The sequence below is a fragment of the Aphelocoma coerulescens genome, chromosome 14 (assembly GCF_041296385.1).
Source record: "Aphelocoma coerulescens isolate FSJ_1873_10779 chromosome 14, UR_Acoe_1.0, whole genome shotgun sequence".
Lineage (NCBI taxonomy): Eukaryota > Metazoa > Chordata > Aves > Passeriformes > Corvidae > Aphelocoma > Aphelocoma coerulescens.
The window spans coordinates 2,666,301-2,683,426 of NC_091028.1; the positions used below are offsets into that span (position 1 = coordinate 2,666,301).

General features: G+C 43.3%; 1 protein-coding gene across 3 annotated transcripts in view; it reads left to right on the plus strand.

The window, feature by feature from the left end:
• The window catches only part of CLUAP1 (clusterin associated protein 1), a 58,334-nt gene that overhangs the window by 1,320 nt on the left and 39,888 nt on the right, over window positions 1–17,126 (plus strand). For all 3 annotated transcript variants that reach the window (XM_069029994.1, XM_069029995.1, XM_069029996.1), the window contains exons 3-6: window positions 569–653; window positions 4,591–4,770; window positions 5,859–5,954; window positions 15,687–15,770. In XM_069029994.1, the coding sequence (XP_068886095.1) occupies window positions 569–653; window positions 4,591–4,770; window positions 5,859–5,954; window positions 15,687–15,770 (445 nt within the window). The remainder of the gene's footprint in view (window positions 1–568; window positions 654–4,590; window positions 4,771–5,858; window positions 5,955–15,686; window positions 15,771–17,126) is intronic.

The window sequence follows — 17,126 nt, forward strand, 5'->3', positions numbered from 1 at the left end:
CAACATTGACCAGTTTGTCTGATTGCTGTTTTTTTGTCCTGGATTCATAATTAATATCCATTAATTCCCAAGCCATTAGAAATTTGCTGAATACTCTTGCAATTGTCATGAAATAGGGATATACTCACAACCACTCAAAATTACTTGGATTAAGTTGCCTAAATAGTCTTGAAGATGCTGCTGTTTACACTGAGGGTCCAAATCACTGAATTTTCCTTTATTCCTCCCTGCTTCCTATAGACTGGCCACTTCTAGAATTTTCTGCATCTCCTGGGTTTTTTTAAGCGTTTCACAGATTTCAGTTTGTTTTTCCATAAGTTTCCTTTACATGTGAAAGGAGTATGTTCGAAATGATGTCTGGATATGAATTTGTGCAGTGTGTCAGGTTTTGTACAACCCCACTGTGTGCATTCCAGGGTCTGGATGCCCCAGGCTGCAGTGGGAGCTGCACATTTATTTTCCACTCTTGTCCATGCTTGCTTTGTGTTTGATTTTTACCTCACAGATGGACCAGTCTCTTTTAATGTTGCCAGAACCTTGTTCTAATCTCCACCTGTTGTCTGCACAGGTATGAACCTCAGACTGACATTCCTGGGGATGTGGAGACAGAGCAGGACCGGGTTTTCTTCATTAAGGCTGTGGCTCAGTTCATGGTGAGTCTGCCCGGGAGCTGTGCTTGGGCTGAAATCCTGAACATCTGAAATCCTGGTTCCATGTCAGCTTTAGAGCTTTCCCTCTTAACCCTACAGAGTTTCCCTTCAAGGGGTGGCTGAGTTTGTGTTGCATTCTGGTGCTGCATTATCCCTGGAAGTGTCCAGGTTGGATGGGGCTTGGAGCAGCCTGGCCTAGTGGAAGGTGTCCCTGCCCATGGCACGGGGTGGGACTGGATGGGATTTAAGGTCCCTTCCAACCCAAACCATTCTGTGATCCTGTGTCTTGTGCTGGTGGAAATTTGAAGAGGCCAGGGCGTGCTGTTACAGACATCTTGGCCTTCTCTCTGCAGAACTGGGATCTAAATACAATATTGGGATCTAAAATTATATTCATTCTTATCTCTCCTTATTTATAAAAGGTAACAGTGGAAGACACAGCTGTAGATAGGAGATGGTTTTAAACCATTTCAGTTGTTTTAAAAGAGATCCCACCATGGTTATTGCTAAGTTTGGATGCCTGATTCTTTTCTGTGCTTGAATAATCATAACTTCTGATGTTTTCATTATGGTATAGAATCATATATTGGCATATGTTGTATGGGATTTTCCATAGATCAGGGCATGTGTTTTTCTCAGACCAGTTTTTTTATGCATGAGCATATTTGGATTGGGCCATGAAATTTTTTAGTCTTTTGGAATAAAATAACATTGTCCAAAATTCATGTGATTTTGAAGCAGTGTGAGCCTTTGATGTTATCACACACTTAGATAACACCCTTCATTATGTGAAAAGAACTTTCTGGGGCTGCAGGTGGATCTGGAAGCAATGGAAGTCTTTATGCTAATACCAAAGATGAATTACAATACTTAAAAAAAAATTTAAAATGTCATTTTAAGAATATTTCCCTTGTCATTTGTGAATAGTGTGCACCATAAATTCTCTTAGTTCTTCATTTTGCCATGTTCAGAGCATGGTACCTTCCTGTACATATTAGAATGTACTTTTGAGCCCTGGAGCATCATGAGATGGAGTGAAAAGGTCTGTTTTGTTTGGAAGTGTTTCCCCCCTCCAAGCACAAGTCTGGAAGCAGAAATAATGTCCTTCTTTTCAATAGCTGATTTCATGTCAGAAATCTCAAAGGTTTTGGAGAATTACATAATATGATTCAGAAAATGAAATTAATGGAAATTACTTTAATCATACTGTACTTAGTTAATATTAAAGTTAATATGGGGATTATTGTAGGTTTTCAGCATTTTCAGGATGAGAAAAGCTTGTAGACATTTCCTTAATAATTCACTGTCCACAATTATGTTCTCCAGGAGTTAATGGCTTAATTTGGGAGATTTGATGGAGACAGAATTGTCTCAGAAGAGAATGTCAGGACAGATCCATCATTAGGAAATACAACTGGAGCTTTGCTCTGCTTTACTGAGCAAGGAGTAAGGAGGTGTTAATTTTCCACACAAATTAGGTAGTGCTCTGTGTTCCTGGCAGTTTGAGAATTTACTAAATGTCTCCTTTCCACACCTAAAAGTTCTGAAGTGTCTGCAAGGTTGTCTTAGGTGGGTTTTTAATCATTTGCCCCCTTAGAGCTGCCCTAATTGGTGGGGCTCAATACCTGGCCCCTGCTGGAGCCCACTTGGATCCAAATTTGAAGTAGAGTGCAACAAAAAGCCTCTGACGAGTTCATCTCATAGAAATCCATTCAGGAAAACAAACTCAGAAACCTAAGGCCACAAAACCTTTTGCAAGAGTCAGACACCACAGTCAAAATTTGGCTCCATTATATTAATAAAGCAGATTGTGAAGTTAAGCAAATTTTCTGGCTGTTGCTGCCATTCTTGCTATATATTTATATATTTTTCTGTTGCATTTTAACCATCTGATCTTCAGAATAAATAGCTGTGGTTTTAAATGGTTCTTTAAAACTAGAAATGTTATAAAATAAAACAACAAATAAAATAGGCAACTGTCCCAAACATGAAGTGATGAGGTGACTTTCCAAACATGAAGTTGTCTTCTTGACTCCACAGGGCCATTGTGCCAATCTGAAAAATATATGTACTTGTCTGTGTATTTTTTTTCTCTTTTTAAGTAGCCTTTGAATGAAAAGCCATTTTTTCCCTCTCACTAGACATTGATTTTACTCTCTTGAGAGTGAATGGAGCTAAAATTGGAACTCCTGTCTTAACAACACCCTTTATAATTTAGTGCATTTGGACAGGGGATGTTTAACAGAGTCCATCAATTTAATGACCACTTCTCCTACAATGTCACACTTGCTGTTTCTACAATTAATTTTTTAGATTGCTTCTACTGCAGAGGAAGGGAGGTGGACATACCTGGCTTTTCACTTTGTGTCTTGGCTCATTTGAGGTCATTCTGAGAACAACGTTTCAAAAGGAATCAGGGTTTTTTTGTACTGTGGCTCTCGTATTCCCCCAGCTCAGGGTGCAAAACATCAGGAGCCTGTTCTAGGAGTTTGGGCTTCAATTTTCAGGAATCACAGAAGATCCTGAGTTGGAACCTTGAGCTCTGGCAGCCTCGGGGCCGTGCCCATTCCCTGGGGAGCCTGGTCAGTGCCCCAGCACCCTCTGGGGGAAAAACCTTTTCCTGATCTCCAGCCTGACCCTCCTCTGACACAGCTCCAGCCGTTCCACTTGGGTCGTGTCACTGGAAACAGATACAGAGTCATTTTCCTCTGCTGGATTGAGATTTTGGGATGAGAGAGGCAAAAGGAAAATATTTATTGGAAATTAAAATCTGATTCTTAAGTCACAAAGTTTAATAAAATACATGCAAAGAAACATGGGCCAACATCCATTTGCTTTGTTTCCTTTGAAAAGCTGGAGCCAAATCCACGGTTTGAAGTGGTGGTCCTTTCTCTCTTTAGTTTCACAGGTGGGCAAACCTTGTACCAAATACTGTAATATTTGAGACTCTTCCCCCAGCTTGAAGATCCTGCCCTGTCAGAGCCTGAGGGGAATGGGAATTCCTTCTAGGAACACTGTAAAACCAAAGCTGTGTAATACCACCAGTGACTCATGGATAGGCTCTATCTGCCACAGCATTCCCAAAGGAGAAACATTTCACCAGAAGTTTCATCTTAAAAATACACTGAAAAGAAGATGTTAAGTCACTTTTGGGCTTAATGTGTCATTTTTAAGCTTAATTTTTATATCCATAGCTGGTGATCAATTTTTTTTTTTTTGCTTCCTTGTTTAGTTATGCCACCACGAAGACTCCCTCAAAGTTTAATCTGAAATTTGTGGTTGGCTCCTTGGGGCTATTCATTTATAATATAAACTTACCAGGAATTTCAAGAACAACGTTTGTGTCCTGTGACAGATAGTCATTTCCCCCCTTTATTATTTTGAAGTACAAAAAGATAATATTAGAATTTTTAATATTTTTTTCCTTACTGCTCTGTCTGTACCTTTCAGAGATGGGAGACAAGGGAATAAAATCACTAATATCATAGCAGGGGAAAATTGAGAGAAACAATGAAACATTTGGAAGGTGCTGCTGGAAGAGAAGACAGTTAAATTAGGATAACTGATCTTATTCTTGCAACTCATTAAGGGTGAAATTTACCTCTCTGCAGCATCATCACAAGCCCTGGGCAGCACTTACTTTCCACTTAAACTTAATTTGAATTTAAGTGGTGCACAGGGTTTTTGCTGATCTTTACTAAGGGAAGAAATAATGATAGTTTGAGGGTTTTTCTGCAAATGCTCTGACATGCAGAAAGTGCACAGCTTTCAGAAAAATTTCTTCTAGAAATACCAGTATTATGATGAGACAAACTGGGTGTCCAAATTGGAGGAATTACTCTGTACAGCAGAACATGGTGCCCCCAAAAAGAGCTCTGGAGTGCAGATAACTGAGGATTTTGTTCTTTATGACTGCTGAATTCCTTCTTTCTTGCCCAAGGCTACCAAGGCTCACATCAAGCTCAACACAAAGAAGCTGTACCAGGCAGATGGATACGCTGTGAAGGAGCTGCTCAAGGTCACCTCGGTGCTCTACGGGGCCATGAACACCCAGGGAGGGGAGCGTGCAGACCTCCCAGAGGAGGACAGCAGCAAGTTCAAGTTTGATCTGGGCTCAAAAGTAAGCAAAACTGGCACTCTTGTGTTCACTTAGGAAAAACTCATCTGTTTTCTAGCTGAAATTTAAGTGGAGAATGTTCTGGCAAGGCAGTAGGCAGGGTTTTAAGTTAGACTTTCAGTAGGTGAGGTTCTGTGATTCTGTGATTTGTTTTCATCTCTGAATTCTCAACACAAACAAGGCAACAGTGGCACAAAATTGGTTCTCTTTCTCTTTCTCTTTCAACAGCATTGAAATGCTGTTGAAATCGTAGAAATATTGGAGTAGGCTGGAATAAAGATTATTCTTTACCTACAAAACTTTTGCAACAGGAGGAGCTTGCAAAATACTGACTGAAAGTTGATTTTCAGTCCATTTGCATTGAAGCAAAGGGAGATCTTCCTGTGACCCTAACAGACATCAAAGCTGTTCAAGCCCTTAAAATAAAAGCCATCTCTAGATATTTTAAAAGCACTTTCTCTAAATATTAAAAAAAACCCAATAACCCAGCACTTTACTAAATAAGAGGAATTTCTGTTACTACTTCTGTGGAAGGTGTCCCTGCCCATGGCAGAGAGTGGGACTGGATGGGCTTTAAGGTCTCTTCCCACACAAACCATCCCGTGATTCTCTGTTCCTATGATTCTTGAGAAAATGGCAGACCCACAGGTGATTCTCCTCTGTGTAAGTCTGATGTGTCTCTCTGAAAAAATAACAAAAAACCACATGGAAAGTGCTCAAAGGTTCACAGCTTACACTGCAGGCTGGTCACATTCCTCTTGGTATATAAAATCTTTACTTCTGCCTATGTTTCCCTTTGTCCTGGGCAGCACATGAACCAACAACTGGCTGAGTCACTGTTCTGAGGAGATCTGTGGGGTTTTTTCTTGGCTTAAAGTGCTTGGGGCTTCACTCAGAAATCTGTATCTGAAGGGGCCTCACCTGGGCTGTTTCAAAGCCAAGAGAGACGTGTTCACCCTGATTCCAGTGGAAAACCTCTGCTAGAGTTTTGACCTCCTGTGGAATTTTGACATCAAAATGGGAAATATCATGGATTTTCTTTGTGATGTTGGGGGTTCTTCTGCTATTCAGTGCTTTTGCTGTGTTCCCAGATTGCTGACTTGAAGGCAGCTAGGCAGCTTGCTTCTGAAATCACCTCCAAAGGAGCAGTCCTGTATGACTTACTTGGCAAAGAGGTGGAACTGAGGGTAAGTACGTGCTGGAGAGCATGGAAAAACTTGTGTTCACTGGGTGCCTGAAAGGAAAAAAGGGAAAAAAGTCTCAGTTCTTATTAATGTCTGCACTTGACATGAATATTCTGTGAGTTTGAAGGAATGGGTCTGACAGTTTGCATTTCCTTCCTTCTCCTATTCATGTCTGGATTGCAGGAAGCCTGAGAGAACAGCTTGGCATTTTCTCTTCAGCAGAAAACTGAAATACTCTGTGTTTGGAAATACACATGCAGGCTGTAGTGGTGGGGATGGATATATTCTAACAGGTAAATGATGAATGCTGTTAGTTTTCCAAGAGCAAGGCTCATTATTTCTGAGGCAGGAGCTGGAGGCATCCCAGCCTGCAAGGTACATGTTCTTCAGCTTAGCTGGAGAAGTAATGAAGTAAAATCAAAAGCTGTTGTTTGAAGTCAGTGACACACTGCCAGGAAGTCTTGCCATTATTTTCTTCAGTGCCTTTATCTGCAATGCTGGAGGTTCTTCATTTTCTGAAAAGCGACTTTAAAGAATGGAGACCATGCATGATACTGGAAATGTTCAGATTTGCAGGGTCTGAGCTGTAGGGAGTGCACCCTTAAGAGCTGGAAACTCTAAGCCTCGACAATTAGTGCTCCCAGATCCTTGTTTGATGGAGTACAGGTGTTTCAAAGGGTGGCTGATACACTGGGAAGTTCACCCATGGAACACTGCCTTTCCTGCTGCATCCATACATCAGTGTGGTGTGCAAGGTGTTCATATTTCAAAAGAGAGGGAGAAGTGATAATCCAGTTTAATTCAACATGCACCAGTGTCACAGAACTGTTAATCACTTGCTTCTCCTCTGGCACTCTGCCTCATTTCTTGGCTTTGAAGGAGTTTTCACACAGCAGCTATGCAATGTGTTAATATTTGCTTTAATGGAGCATTGGACCCTTTTGTTCAGAGTACAGCATCCCTGTAACTCTGCCAAAAGTCCAATATTGATCAATTAAGGCATTTGTAAAAGTACTCAAGCACTGGTTTGGAACTGGCTGTTGTTTAGTCACTTGAAATTGAGCCTTGTAAGATACCAAGTCTAGAACTGGGCCCTGGAAAGGGGCCAGGCACAAGTGGAGTGTGCTGAAAGCAGGAGGGGAGGGGAGGGGAGGGGAGGGGAGGGGAGGGGAGGGGAGGGGAGGGGAGGGGAGGGGAGGGGAGGGGAGGGGAGGGGAGGGGAGGGGAGGGGAGGGGAGGGGAGGGGAGAGGAGAGGAGAGGAGAGGAGAGGAGGAGAGGAGAGGAGAGGAGAGGAGAGGAGAGGAGGAGAGGAGAGGAGAGGAGAGGAGAGGAGAGGAGAGGAGAGGAGAGGAGAGGAGAGGAGAGGAGAGGAGAGGAGAGGAGAGGAGAGGAGAGGAGAGGAGAGGAGAGGAGAGGAGAGGAGAGGAGAGGAGAGGAGAGGAGAGGAGAGGAGAGGAGAGGAGAGGAGAGTGCTTCAGTGCGGCCACTTTTCTCTGGGGTCATTAAGAGCTCTGGAGTGGGAGCCTATTTAAAGGTGCCATTTCTAAAAGGATTGGATTTCCTAGAGAGAGCTGTGAGCACACGTTCCTTGTGGCTGAGTGCACAAGGTGGGGCCAGCTAATCCTGTCCAGGTGCACAGGTTGTGTTTTGCAAAAGGGTTTGTCAGACGGAACTTGCTGTCTTTAAGAAATGCTGTCCTGGGAAAGGTGACCTTCTGTGTCATTAGCTCTGAGAGCATCGCCTGAAGGCAGCAAGTGACAATGACAGCACGGGGAGAGCCTCCAGAGAGCCGCAGAAGAGGCTTTTGAGCTCTGTTCCTTACGATTTGGGGCTGGTTCCAAGGTTCTGCATTGATTTGTTAAACCTGAAGGGCCCATTTTTGGCTCCTGTGTTAAATGTCAAGTTTGGTACATTGTAGCACAGCAAAGAGGTTTCAGGTTAAAAGTCAGGCGGTTGCAGAACCAGTTCTCAGTGGAATTTGTAATTTTTAATTATAAGCCCACAGCTCTGCCTTTCACTTGAAGTATGAAATTTGCCCATCACAGGAGAGGCTTAGAGCCAAACGCTGCTGGTTTTTTCCATCACTGTTGGGTCTGGGGTTCTTGTCATGTAGCCAGTGCTGAGGGCAGTAAGGAACTGCCCTTCCTCATCTGCCACATCCTCCCTGGATCCTTCACAGGGGTGCTGAGGTGCTCAGGAGACCTCAGGAATGGCATCCTCTGCCTGCCCTTCCCTGCCATTCCAGGTGGGGAAGAGCTGCAGTTCATTCTGGCTTTGAGGTGAGGAGTAGAGCTTTGCTGCTAGACACCAAATTAGTTGCCATTAATCCAAGATTAATTTTATTACTTTTTAGCTTGCAGATTATTGATTTCCATTGGGGATTTTCTTTTGACACTGCCTGGCTAATTAATGCTCACACTAAGGGCACTGCCAGAGGGTTTGTGCTGTTGAAGGGCAGGGGAGCAGTGGGGTTCAGTTTTTTATTCCATTTGATCTCCTAGAACCTGTTGCATGTGCTAAAATGTATCAACAGCTGTCATAGTGTTTAAAGGAATTTGAAAACATGGGAGTTTTATGGTCCCTGAACCTCTTTTTTCTTTCTTTTTCCAATCCATTCATTTCCAAATATTGAAATAAAAGCTCTTCCTACCTAAGCTTAAACAGATTGATGATAAATGTTATTTCTATCTTACATGAAAATGGCTTCATTTTCCAGGAACTGTAAAGGAAATGCCAGCATTTGGCACTAATGGGTTGACTAGATCTGTTTTCATAGTCTGAGCAGCTTTTGGGGAAAGATCATTGGGGAAAAGTGAAGTAAAGTCATTATTTCGTTTGGAAATGTTGACTAATTTGCTCCACAACCTCTACCTTCTCTGTTGGAGTCTTTTTGTACATAATTTGTATAGAAACTGTGTAGAAAAGCTTCATACTTTAGATAAATTTCATTGCTCCAAGTCATGAAACACTTTTTAAAATAAATTACTTTCTGAATGAAAACAAATTTCAGCTAGAGAAGAATTTAGGGGAATGGTTCCTTTAGAGTTATTGGAGATAGAGAGTGCTGTAAATGTATGTGCATATTTTTGGGGAAGACTTGAAGTCTGATTTTCTGGAAATGTGGTTCTGTGCCTTTCTGAAGCCTTTGCAAATATCTTATTCCCTGACTGAATATAAAGTCTTTCTGTATATTTAAACTGCTTCCAAAGGTAATCTGGAATGTTAAAAAAGGATCTTTAATTAACAGCAGAGGAAGAAACAAAACCTACAGGGTGTGCTGAATTCAGACTATGATGTTGTTAAGTTGTATGGGAGAAAAAAACCCCAAACAAATCCCAAAGCTGTACTGTCAGATGACAATCACAAATAGGATGACTGAATTCCATGGAAGCTGTGTTGTTTCTAGCCCAGCTGTGGATTAGCACAGTGCAGGTTACTGGTGTCCTGTGGCAGTGCTGGAGACACAGAATTTCTATTTTAAAACACATTTCAGCCTTACATTTGGAAGCTAATTTGCAGTTTCCAGTCTTGCTGGTCCAAGTCTTGGAGCACAGAAATTGCAGTTGGGATTTGTAGAGTTTAGTGGAGCTGATGAATGAGTTTGGTGCCACACAGTGAGATCCCTAAATGAAAAGCCAATTCCATGCAAATTCCGTGCATGGAGAAATACATCCTCATCTTTATTGTTTCCTTTCCTGCCAGGGGCACTTTCTCTGCATTTCATTGCTATGTAACTTTAATTTTCAGAATATTTACAGTTAGCTTTGGAAAAGTAACCAGGCATGTTGAGTTCTGTTGGGTTGGTTTGTTTTTTTTTTGCATGAGGGAGGTGGAGGTTGATTTGGATTTGAGGTGAGGATGAGAGATTTTGTTTGGATTTCTTTCTCTGTCTTCCTACACAGTACTAAATGAATGGAGGAAACAAGAAGTAGAAAATACCAGTCTGTGATTAAGGCTGTCAAACCCCAAATCAAGAAAAGTAGCAAGAGAATTAATGTCAGCACTCAGGCAAAATGCAGCACTGCTTCCCTATGCATTCCCTTTTCTGGGATCTACACAGCTGCCATTCTGTACATGGAAAAGGATGTTGGAAAAGCCAGTGGTGCTCTGTATCCTAAAAAAGTGGCACAATGGGGGAAATGGCCAGATTAATCTTTGGGGGAAGGGAGGGATGATGAGCTGGTCCAAATCATTCTTCAGCTCAAAATAAAGCAGTAATGAGACTTTCAAGGTCAGTTGTGCTCATTTGAGGAAGGGTTCTCTTGAATTATCCTACAATGGAAATCCAAAAGGAAAAACTCCTGGCTGTTTTTAACTCTGAGTGCCTCTCACTCTGCTTCTGCCAGAGGTCCTGGGCCACATTAGCAGGAGCCTGTCTGGAAGCTGCTCTGCTGAGACTTGCTGAATTAATTGGACACAGGAAGATAATGAAGCAAAAAAATATTCCAGAAGAAAACTGCCTCTGTGCTGGTGGCAGGCAGAAAGATTTCTGACCTTCTCAGGGTTGTTTTCATTTTATTTACCCTTAATTAGCTGTAAGCCCTGTAAAACTGGAGAAAAATGAAAATAATCTATTTTTAAAGGCTTTTAGCTTGTGCTGAAGATGGACAATGCAGTGGGTTTGTCTTCTAATGCTCCTCTTGGCACTTACCCTATCTGTGCCCTTGAACAAAGTGTTTATTCCCTGTATCTGCTCCTGTAAATAAAGGAAATGCTGAATGTGGTAGATTAAAGCTTTAAACAGGCCCATGAAGTGTTTGCCACTCTGTGGAGGATAAATTTTGGAGTAAGTACAGGGCACTGCTCCCTGTTATTGTTATGGATGTCCACAGCACCAGCTTGTTCCCAAAGTGATGGGAGTCACTGAGAATCTCATTACCAAATTCAGCTGGGAAAGGCTGGAATTAAACTCTTCAGAGAGCCAAAGGCATTTAGACCCAGCTGTGGAACTGAGGCAGTTCCAGCACAAAGCCTTGCCACTAAGGACATTTCACTTGGATCTCTTTATTCCCAGCTTTTGGATTAAAGAGCCTTTCCTCCCTTCCTTCACCCTCCTGCCACTGCTGCTCGAGGGGGGAGGGAGATGTGATTTCAGAGATGGCTGCATCATTCCCTGCTCCTTGAAACTTAACTGCAAAAAATCATTTTATTGGGAATGTTGGAAGCATTTTTCCGTCTGCCAAATGTTACTTCTGGATACGAGACACTGCCTGGGGGAGGCTGATAAATGAATTTCTCTCATTTCCTGGGCTTTGGTTACAGAACTGCCACACATAGAACTTCTAGTGGAAATTTATAACTTGAAATTGCCACAACTCTGGAGAATTACTTGGTTTGCTTCACTTTTTTTGAGCAGTCCTGCTTCTCACCCAAACCTAACCCATCAATTTTGAGGAAGAGGGCTTATTGCAAATTGGGAAGCCAAAATTAACCCGTGCAGCTGTGATACAGTGTTGAATCAATACTGCCCTGAATATTTAACCACAACTGCAGTTGTGTGCATGTATTTTAAGTAAGAAATTATTTTGTATGACCCTCCCAGGAGTATTTAGCTTGAAGAAATGGCATCAGCTATAAAGTAGTGGTTGGCACATTTCTCCTGGCATTCTGGGGACCAGTTATGTCCAGTGGAAGGTGTCCCTGCCCATGGCAGGGAGTTGGAATGAGCTGAGCTTTAAGGTCTCTTCCAACCCTGCCCTTTCTTCCTTTGAAAACCAACCAGCAATGCCCATGCTGCCCAAGGCCATTTCTAGCTGACTATTTGGAATTTCACTCACAGGCTTAGCTTTTGCTCTGGAACAAGAAGTTCCTTGTCATCTTCCCACATTCTGGAGGAGACATCCCAGGCCACCTCCTGGCCAAGGACCCAGGAAGTGACACCCTGTAGTGCTGGGGACTAATCCAAGCTTTACCAATGCAGTCTGTCCTCAAACCTGACACAAAGAAATGAAAGGTGAGGATTCTGAGGGTGTAGGAAGATCGCAGGAGGCACATCCTGGGGTCTGTGAGCTGAGGGTGAATCAGTGGCATCAACTCCAGAGCCAGAAGATGGATGGACCTGGGAACAGAGCAGTGTAAATTCATCCCTGTCAGAAAGCTTTAAAGTTCTCTTTCCTGTCTCAACAGAACCACATGCAGATTACTTCTGATTCTTTTTGATCCGTTGAAAAATGATGTTTTCCAGTTGCTTCTCTCTTCCAGACCTCCTTGTGACGTGTTTTACATGTAGGGATAGCTGAGGGTTTGGGGCACTGATTGAGGCTCTGCATTGCTGAGTAGGGAAGTGTCTTTGTGGATACCCTTTGGAGACTGCTGAGATGAGCATGAAAATAAGCAGCATAGTCTGGAAGTAGAAAAATTCTCCATGACCTTGACTTTAATGTCTTGAGGGGGAAAATGGGCTGTTGGGAAGGGTCACATTCCTTCAGAAGGATTCATGTCCCTCATGTGCCTTCCTGTTCCTATACATCAGTGCCAAGTCACCCATCCCCTGGATTGGCCAAATGTGATCCCAGCGTGTGTGAGTAAACTCCCTGAATAATAAACTCCTAAAAGAGAGCTTTGTGGCCTGCATGGACAGCTGGAATTGCCAAGGCCCTGTTAGCAGGGAGCAGGGGATGTGGTGCTGCCTGGATTGAGGCTAAAGTGGCAGTGAGGAGTGCACACATTTCTGTGTGCATCAGGCTTAGAACCCCTGGAAAACAAAGATTTAACCTGCAGTGAAAAACTCAAAAAAAAGAATCATGGAATGATTTGAGTTGGGAGGACCTTAAAGATCACCCGGTTCCACCCCTGCCTTGGGCAGGGAACACTTCCACTATCCCAGGTTGCTCCAAGCTCAGTCCAGCCTGGCCTTGGGCACTTCCAGGGATGGGGCAGCCACAGCAAGGCCAGTGTGTTAGGAAAAAAGCTTTAATTTCTGTTCCTTACCACAAAAAAGGTGTTCAGAAACCTCTGCTAGACCTTGAGCACATCAGTACATGTTATTACACTGCATTTATCAGCAGTAACTTGTGTGCTGGTCATGCCTAATTACTTGCCTTGGTTCCTTCCTGCAGTTTGGAGGAGGAGTGCATCCATTTTTCCATACATCAGGCACACTGGAAGCTGCTTTATCAGCTTTTGGTCTGCAGAAATGGAAATCCATTACCAGCTGAAAATGCTTCCCTGGACATATTTGTAGAATGGGTTTTGCAATAGTGGCTCTTCATTGTTAACTGAGAATGAAGTTTATGGGGGGAGATTCCCAGTCAGGGAAGTGGTGGGTGCATTTGCAAAGGGTCCTTCTTGGGAAGAGATATTAAAAAGAAAAGTTTCCTCTCTGAGAGTGTTCATAGGGTAGCAAGAAATGGCCCAGTGACTGGACCAGGGAAGCTGTGACAGACATCCACAAAAAAATATGTCAGTGCTTTTGATAGACTCAAAATATATTTATGTTTCTATTCTATTTCCATTATATATTACTAATTTTCCATAATATTTAATATCTTTTCCACTTAGACTTATTACTCCAGAGAGTCAAAGTTGGGTTAGTGGTGCTGTTGTAACAGTGAAGTGGAAAATGCACATTCCAAGGCAGAGTTTTAGGGATGAGCTGTGTGTACAGAGGATTCTCCTCTCCATCTCTTGGGGTGTGAGGGTTTAATTGCCCTGACCTTCTCCTTTTCCAGTTTAACCCTGATTCCACAGCCTGAAAATACAAATTCCAGCCTTCCCACTGCTCTGCATTTCCCTGACAGATTTTTCCAGGAACATGTGGCTGTAGGACTGAACCTTGCTATAGAAAATGATGTGGATTTCTGTGGACGACTGTGGTGTGTACATGAAACTCAGGGCTGTTAGAGGGAAGACAGAAGAAGGAAAGACATTAAACTTGTATAAATTATTCCACTTAAAAGGGCAGCTCCTCAGAAGTTTCTCCAAACCCATCAGTTCCTTGCCCTGCCCCATTGCAGTGCCCTGTGCATGTTCTGGGGTGTTCCACCAGGCTGCTGGAGGGGAGTTGGTGAGGGAGTTGTTTATGATTAAAGACTACAGTCCTTGCTGTTCTTTGATCTCTTTTGCAAGTGGAAAGGACAATAATTCCCTTTGCTCTGCTATTTTGTTTGAAGTCTGTTGGCCCTGTGGCACAGACCCTCTGAACCAAGTGCAGTTGGCAGGGCAGTGTCTGCACCAGGCTGGTCCTGGCCAAGGCCTCACAAATAAACAGGGATTTTGCTGAGCTTCTGAAATGCTAAATGTTCCCAGAATAGCAACTGAGCTACATTATTGTTCCCCACCCTCCTCCAAAAACATCTACCTATGAAATTATTTGGGAATTTGTATTGCACAGATGTTTTCTATCATATTTTTGCCCAAATTAACTTTCTGCTTTGGAGTTTGTTATTCTTTGTGGACAGAGGGATGTTCACGAGCACTTCAGGCAGTGTGAGCAGCCACTGCCACCAACAGGTGTAACTCCTGTCACTCCTCAACAGAATGTTTGTTCTCCTTCTTTTCTCATGCCAGGAAAATGAGCCTTTGTGGAGCATGTGCTGGGATTGCTCAGAGACCTGATCCAGCAGAGGAATAAGCTCAGCACAAAAAGCTGCTTTTATTTTTTTGCTGGATGAGCTCCCAGCTTGGGTTCACCCTGCAATTCCCTGGTCTGGAGTTGGTGGCAAGGGAGCAGACTCTGCTCGAGCTGAGCTGTGCAATCTGGAGAGTCTGGCATGGCATTTTACCAAAGTTACTGGATCTGCTTCCAGAATGCCTCCTGTACTGAGCTGGGTACAGCCTGTGGCAAAGTATACAAAGCATTTTTAGGTTCTTAATCAGATATTTTCTAGAGAGAGATGCTTTCTCCATCTTTATCCACTGGTTACCAAATGCTTTGCCAATGTAAGATTGTGTTAGGGACATGGAGCTGCAAAATTCCCTCTCTTCCCTTCCAGTGCCAAGCAAGTAATCAGAAGTTTTTATGTAATGACCAGGTCAGTGTTTAAGGCATCAATTAGACAAGTGCACACCCAAGCCCTTTTGTCCCCAAAACTGCTGAGAGGGGAGGTTTTTTTAATCCTTTGGGATCCAAACAAGGATCACTGCGGGGGATTTGAGGAGTCTGACCCACTTGGTAGCAGAAGCAGAGATGCCCATATCTGCAGCATGCAATTTTCACATGGGCATGGGAGGCACATGGAATCAGGGAATATCCTGAGTGGGAAGGACCCACAGGGATAACTCAGTCCAGCTCCTGGCCTTGCACAGGACACCCCACAATCCCACCCTGTGCCTGAGAGCATTGTCCAAAGGCTCCTGGAGCTCTGGCAGGGTCAGTGCTCAGTGTCCACCAGCCTGGCACAGTTTGGTGGCTTCACAGTCCTTGCTGCTCCACACTTTTGGGACACTGTGCTCCTCTACCTGCACTGGTGTTTTCATGGGTTGTGTTGTACAGGTGATGGAATCTTCTGTACCTTGTTCTGCCTGTAAAACCAGAGCAGTTGCCAAAAGTCTGCCTTCAAGAGTACCTGCAGTCAGACACAGCCTTGACTCCTCCCTCCTTGCTAATCTCAACTCACTTAACTTTTTCATCATCTCCTGTTCTCTAAATTGTCTCAGCCTTGGTGAATAAACACTAAATCATACCCCATTTATTATGCAGATGATCCCATCATTGTTGTTTGATCACCCTCAGTTCTGCATAAATTAGCTCCTTCGTGTAGTGTTGAAATATATTGGTTCATTTTATTTCATAGGAAGCAAGGACAGAAGCTATTGCCAGACCTTTGGAGATAAATGAGGCTGAGAAGGTGATGAAAATTGCCATTAACAGCGTTATGGTAAGCAAAATGTTGTTTATTTGATTGTAAAATTATAATTTCTCTGCTGCAGGAAGAAATCAGCTCTTTTTATCAACAGCATGGGGTAAAGAGTGCTAAAGGCATCACCTGTAGCTGTCATTGATGCATCTAAGAGCTGCACTTTGCCCCTCTCTTGGGAGAAAACACATTGCAGTCATATTCCGTGCCCCTGTTAGGAGCTCCACCCCAAAAGCTCTACAGGAGGGATAAAAATTGCCCAAAATTGCACAGAAATCCACACCCCCCTACCTTGTCTGAGCCCTGGGAACTCTGCAGTCAGGGCTGCAAGGAGTGACCTGGGTAACTCAAAAAGTGCTGGTGCCTCTGGAGTTGGGAAGCCTCTGGGCTCTGGAAGCAGGACAGCTGAGCTGGCACTGGCTGATGAGTGTCCTGCCAGGGCATCCCTGTGCTTCTTGGTTTGAAGGACTTTTTTGTCTGTCATGCACTTGCCAGCACTGTTCTTGCTCCAGTGCTCGGGTTCCTGAATTTCTGACCCTTCAGCTGCACTGTGTGAGGAGGGAGGTTAATTACAGCCGTGATTACTATCAGTTATTGAACTGCAAACTCATCCAGTCCAAGGGTGTAATTACAAGGAGTGGAGTCACAGCTTTAAACAGCCAATGGGTAATCAATAGATATTCCAGGCAATCTTCCCTTGTGTTTTACTCCTGCTCACAGCCTGTGTGAATACTAAATGTTGTTAATGTGCATTTCTTACTCCAGCCGTAGTTCTGATGCACTGACAGCTGCATGGTAGAGAGGGATTGGCTTCCTGGCAGACAGCAGTGCCACACACTCAGCTAATTAATCCTGGCCCAGTTCATGGAATGACCTGTTGGAGCTGTGCAGCACCAACACTGTGCTGGAATTCCAGCAGTGAAGTCCTCCCTCTCCCTCTCTCCCTCAAAAGATGCTCGTGGTTTCTTGAGCCTGGATGTACTCAGCTCATTGGAATCAACTGGAATATTCCCACTTCCCCTCCTGGTTCCTGTGGCACATGTTGAAATGTTCAAGATGCTTCCCAGATTTTGAAAATAAATGGATAAAGCAAAACTTAGAATAGGATGAGGATACTCAGATACAGGAAGTTCTTTACAAAACTGACTTGTATCTTGAAGAGAAAAGAAAAATGATAGAAGCTTAAAATTCCCTAAAATAGTACCAAGAAACAAATGGATTTCTCATCTGCGTTTATTCAGAGAGAATCATGGCATTTTTAAGGCTGGAAACGACCTTAATGACACCATATGATAGGCTTCTTCCTGTCTTCTACTGCTTTTTCAGTGAGAAGGAAAACTAAAGTTACAGCTGTGGGGTTTTTTCCTTCATTAAGAA